The sequence below is a fragment of the Acanthisitta chloris genome, unplaced genomic scaffold (assembly GCF_000695815.1).
Source record: "Acanthisitta chloris isolate BGI_N310 unplaced genomic scaffold, ASM69581v1 scaffold12626, whole genome shotgun sequence".
Taxonomy (NCBI): Eukaryota; Metazoa; Chordata; class Aves; order Passeriformes; family Acanthisittidae; genus Acanthisitta; species Acanthisitta chloris.
The window spans coordinates 5,956-11,002 of record NW_008679796.1 but is presented as its reverse complement, the minus strand read 5'-3'; the positions used below and the strand labels follow the sequence as shown (position 1 = coordinate 11,002).

The 5,047-nt window shown below is 51.3% G+C and overlaps 1 protein-coding gene across 1 annotated transcript; it reads left to right on the top strand.

The window, feature by feature from the left end:
* Nucleotides 1-824: 824 nt before the first annotated feature.
* On the top strand, nucleotides 825-4,750 carry LOC103804824 (tektin-3-like; the record flags this gene model as incomplete). Its single annotated transcript, XM_009077454.1, has 6 exons — nucleotides 825-895; nucleotides 1,106-1,243; nucleotides 2,225-2,318; nucleotides 2,417-2,545; nucleotides 3,444-3,598; nucleotides 4,522-4,750. Coding segments are annotated over 6 exons (816 nt in total), but the record flags the coding sequence as incomplete, so codon positions are not given.
* Nucleotides 4,751-5,047: the final 297 nt, after the last annotated feature.

The following is a 5,047-nucleotide window of genomic DNA, read 5'->3' as shown; positions in this document are numbered from 1 at the left end:
ACTGGGAGGGAAATTGCAGCTCCTGGAACTGGGAAGCCACAGCTCTGTCAGAATACTTTTGCTTATGAGTCAGGCCCTCAAAAATTAAAAGATTAAAGGTCATGAGATTTGAGGAAAATTGTCAGAGCTGTTAGCTCCATAAGGGCATTTTGGTTTGTAAGGGTCTGGGACACATTTAGGCTGTGCTTTCTAGTTGTCTCCTGAAGACAGGAGGGGTTAAAAATTCCTGGTTGGAGCATTTATCACCTGCCCCCAGAGGCTGAAGCTTCACACATGCAATATTTGTGCTGAAGTCAAATGAGTTGAGAGCAACACATGCCTTCCCCCAGGGGAGTTGAATCCTTCTTAGAAATGACTGGGCATTTACACCAAAGTTCACCTCATCTTGTTCCACATGGATGGGATTTCTTGTGGGGAGGAAAATAAGCTGGGATTGGGGATAGGCATGGCTGGGTCCAGGGAACCCCTATGCCTGTTTGTATCAGGTCAGGTTCTGGCTCTGCCTCCCTGCAATGGAGCTCACCAGCTCTTGGCATTGATGTCAAGATGAAAAACCACTTGGGAACCCACTCTGAAAGCCATTTCAGAGGCCACGGCCATGGCCACAGCCCCTCCTATCCCCTCCCAGTCACTGGGCACAGGCTCAGCTGCACAACTGGGTGCACTGGGGCTGGGGGACCCTTTCTGCACTCCCTGTTTGCTTCGGGGAAAAGACAAGCAGGGAACTGCTTGCTGTGTGCACCTTTGGAGAGGCTTGAGGGGATGAGTGTGGCCAGGACAACTGAGCATGGACACTGAGGGAGTTGTGCTTTGCCTTTGCCCAGGAAGTCCAGGTCATCAGGTTCTGCCAGGAGAGCATGCAGCAGTGCCTGCACAGAGTGACATCCCAGCTCAGGTAAGAAGGGGCTCTGGTCTCTTGCTGCAGGGCTGATGTACATTTCCAGCTGTAATGTGAACCCCCAGCAGATCCCTCCTCTACCCACACCCCGTGCAGGCTCCATGGGAAGTGGGCAGTGATGCTGGTGGGAGCTGCAGGGATGCAGGATGGGGAGGAAACCATTCCACCCTGACATCCCCACAGAGACCTGTGGTTTGTGTGCTGCAGGTACAACCAGGAGGCTTGGCAGGAGCTGATGAAGGACCTGACTGACAAGCAGATGGACATCGACAACAAGTGCTACCAGCAGGAGGACACCTCCACAGACACCAGCTTCTCCCCAGGAGTGGAGAAGGTCGATGCCAAGTGAGTGCACACTGGGCAGCACTGTGGGGTCCCTGGGAGGCACAGTGCCTTTCCCTGGAAGGGAGCTGAGTTCTCCCAGCCCACTGTCAAGGGATGTATCTCTGCATGGCACATCCATCCCACCTGGTTCACCCACCTCCAAGGGGTTGTTTCTCTCCATAAAGGGAGAACAACCCTCTGCTTTCAGCTGGATGCTGAACATCCAGCAGGCAAAAGTGAGGCCAAGCTAATCAAACATTCTATCGGGGTTTAGAGATCAGCCTGGAAGCAAATCCAGCCCAACACCTCTGCACAGCTCTTTAAGTTCATGCATATTTTCAAGGCTGTGTCAGTGTTTGCCTGAGTGCTCCTCACTGACTGAAAGTGTGGGGGGTTCACCCCTGCCTGGAGAGAGCCTGGCAGGGAGCTGAAATGACACAGGAGATAGAGAAATAGAGAGTGTGGTCCTGGGATAGGGTTCAGCTGCTTTTGGGTGCCAGGAATTTGGCTTTGCCTCTGCAGTAAATGAACAGTGACCTAAGCCCCCATTTGCAGAGTTATGGCCTAAGTGGCAAAGGGCTGAGGAAATAAATCTGCCACTCACACAGACCCAGAGAGGCATAGATTGATTCCATTTTTCTAATAGTTTGAATAATTATTCCCAGTAGAGCTCAGACCTATTTAGACAGGAAAATGGATTGCAAAGGATGGAGGCCAAAATTCAGAGGGGTAAAATGTGCCGAGAATCAGCATGTTTGAAACGGAGCTTATGTGGTATTTAAGTCTTTGTTGACCTTGTTCTGGACTACTGCACAGGCCTCAACTTCATCCCCCGTGCACAGACAGGGAATGGATTGGGGTCTAGTGCTGGTGCAGTTTAGTGTGAAACTGAGATGGGCAACAATCAAATGAAGAGCATAGATTTCATCTCTGTTTAATCCTCACTGCTCACCCTCAGCAGCCTCAGCACAGTCTCACCAGGGCCTCTCCTTTCCCCTCTAGGGTCTCGGTGCCAGAGACACAGGCCACGTTCACCGACAGCAAGATCCTCATCGCTCAGTCCACCCGGGCGACCTCGGCCAGGCTGAGAGGCAACATGGAGAGCCTCCTCACGGGCACAGCTGATGACACGTGGCACCAGTTCCACAGGGTCAACGGTGCCATCTCCAGCCGCATCACCGAGATGGTCAACACCAAGACAGCCTCCTCACGGGCACAGCTGATGACATGTGGCGCCAGTTCCACAGGGTCAACAGTGCCATCGCCAGCCGCATCACTGAGATGCTCAACACCAAGAGCAAGATTCAGACCCACCTGGCCAAGGTAGCTTGAACCCCTCCCTCTCCACATCCCTTCCCACTTTGACTGGTCAGCCACTGTAATATTGCCCAGGGAGGTGATGGAGTCACCATCCCTGGAGGTGTTTAAGAGGTGTCTGGATCTGGCACTGCAGGATATGATTTAGGGCTTAGGGGTTCCAACAGTGGCAGGTTAAGGGTTGGATTTGATGATCTTAGAGGTCTCCTCCAACCTTGATGGTTCTGAGTCTGACATCATCTCAAGGGATGGTTATCCTTGTGCTTTCTGCCTTGCTCTGCCAAGGAGCAGTGGAGATCAGTGATGGGCACCGGGCTCAGACCAGCAGGTCCCAGGGAAAGCTTCCTAGAAAGTGCTGGAGATGATATTGATTAAGTGAGCAGACACTGGGCTTGCAGCACTGAGGGCTGATGCCACATCCTTTTGTGAGGAGCCATTAAAAACATTCCCTCTATTAGCTGATGGTTGCCCAGGGAGGCTGTGGCTGCCCCAGCCCTGGCAGTGTTCACAGCCAAGTTGGCTCAAACCTTGAGCAACCTGCTCTGGTGGGAGGTGTCCCTGCCCAGTGCAGAGGCTTGGAACTGGATGTCCTTTAAGCTCCAGTCCAAGTCCTTAACATACTATGATACTGTGATCAGTTCCTACAAGCAGGAATTTTGGCAGGCTAGTCATTCAATAGATCCATCACTGCTCCAAAACTTCCTCTGATGTGACTGAAACAGCAAAGAGAGGCTTTTCCCTGACAACTCTGCTGGATCTGTGCCTTGATGAGTGACAATGGTCTGAGCACAGAGTCTCAACTGAGCTTGGGTTTTGTCCTGCACACAGACAGGAGAGAAGGGAACTGATGTGGTCACTTGAGAGGACATATTTTGATTAATACATGTGGTCTTATTCACCCCAGACCCAGAACGAAATCTTCCGTATGGAGGCAAACATACGAATCATCGAGAGAACCATAAAGGACAAAGAGGTTGAGCTGAAAGTGGCTCAGACCCACCTGGATGAGCACACGAAGAGACCCAGTGTGGTGCTGTGCTGGGACAATGCCCAGCACTGGTAAGGCAGGGCTAGCAGGGCCTTGAGGAGGCACTGGGGGTAGCACTCAGGAGTATCAGAGGATGACAAAAATAATCCTTTTTTCCGCTAACTAGTCCTTCCCTAAGTGCCCTGGTGGAATCTAAGGCGATGAGCAGCTGTCCTAGCTTTAGGCTGGGGAGAGCTCTGCACCCATGGCTGGGTGCAGCCTCAGGCCACCCCATGAGGGGCTGGATGTTTCCTATTTGGGTAAACCTCATCTTCTCTCCTGCCTGATCCTGGTGGCTGGAAAAGCTCAATTTTGAAGGACAAGTCCTTTACTCTCTCTGTTGTGGGGAGAGAACTTCAAGGGGCTTATAAAAATGAAGGGGAGTAACTTTTTATATGGGCAGGTAGTGTCAGGACAAGGGACAGTGGTTTTAAGCTCAAACAGGGCAGGGGGAGATTAGATGTTAGGAAATAGTTCCCTGTGAGGGCTCTGAGGCACTGGCACAGGTTGCCCAGAGAAGCTGTGGCTGCTCCATCCCTGGAAGTATTCCAGGCTAGGTTGGATGGAGCTTGGAGCAACCTTGGGCTAGTGTTTCCCTGCCCGTGGCAGAGGGTGGAACTGGATGATCTTTAAGGTCTTTCCAACCCATGGAAGAGATCTGCCTTTGGCTTTCCCATGGACCTTCCAGGAATGGTGGTCCCAGTTGGTCTGAACATGCTGCCAAGGCAAATCCCAGGTTGCCCAGGGAGGCTGTGGCTGCCCCAACCCTGGCAGTGTTCAAATCCAGGTTGGATGAAGCCTTGAAGAACCTGGTCTGGTAGGAGGTGTCTCTGATGGGACTAGATGATCCTGAGGGTCCATTCCAACCCCTTCACATACTCTGAACACTGTGCTCAAGGGCCTTGGAATCACCTCCATGCTGGGATTGCTAACAGGGATTCTTGCTGTTTTCCAGCCTTGTCAATGAGGTCAAGGAGATCACTGAGACCCTCCGGAACCTTCAGCACGGCCTGAAAGCCTCTGAGGACATGCTGCAGATGCTGTTTTACGCCAAGGCTGTCCTGGAGTATGACCTGGCTGTCAAGAACAACTCACTCTTCATTGACAAGAAGTGCATGGCCATGCACAAGAGCTTTTTTCAGCACCGTCCACAACCCGAGACATGTCTAAACTCCCTCAGCTGAATACACAGCACCTACTGCAGGACACATTTCCAGTTTCCTTTGGAGTCCTTGCAAATATGTCATTGAAATTCCATTAATTTGTTAGAATTTCATTTCCTTATTTAAACTCTGAGGAGAAATTCATAGTTTCATAGTATGTTAAGGGGGTGGAATGGACCTTAGAGATCATCTATGGGCATGAGCTGAGACAGAGGAGATTCAGATTAGATATTAGGAAAGGTTTCTCTTTGTTAGGGTGTTCAGGTGGAATATTGCCCAGGGAGGTGGTGGAGTCACCATCCCTGGATGTGTCTAAGA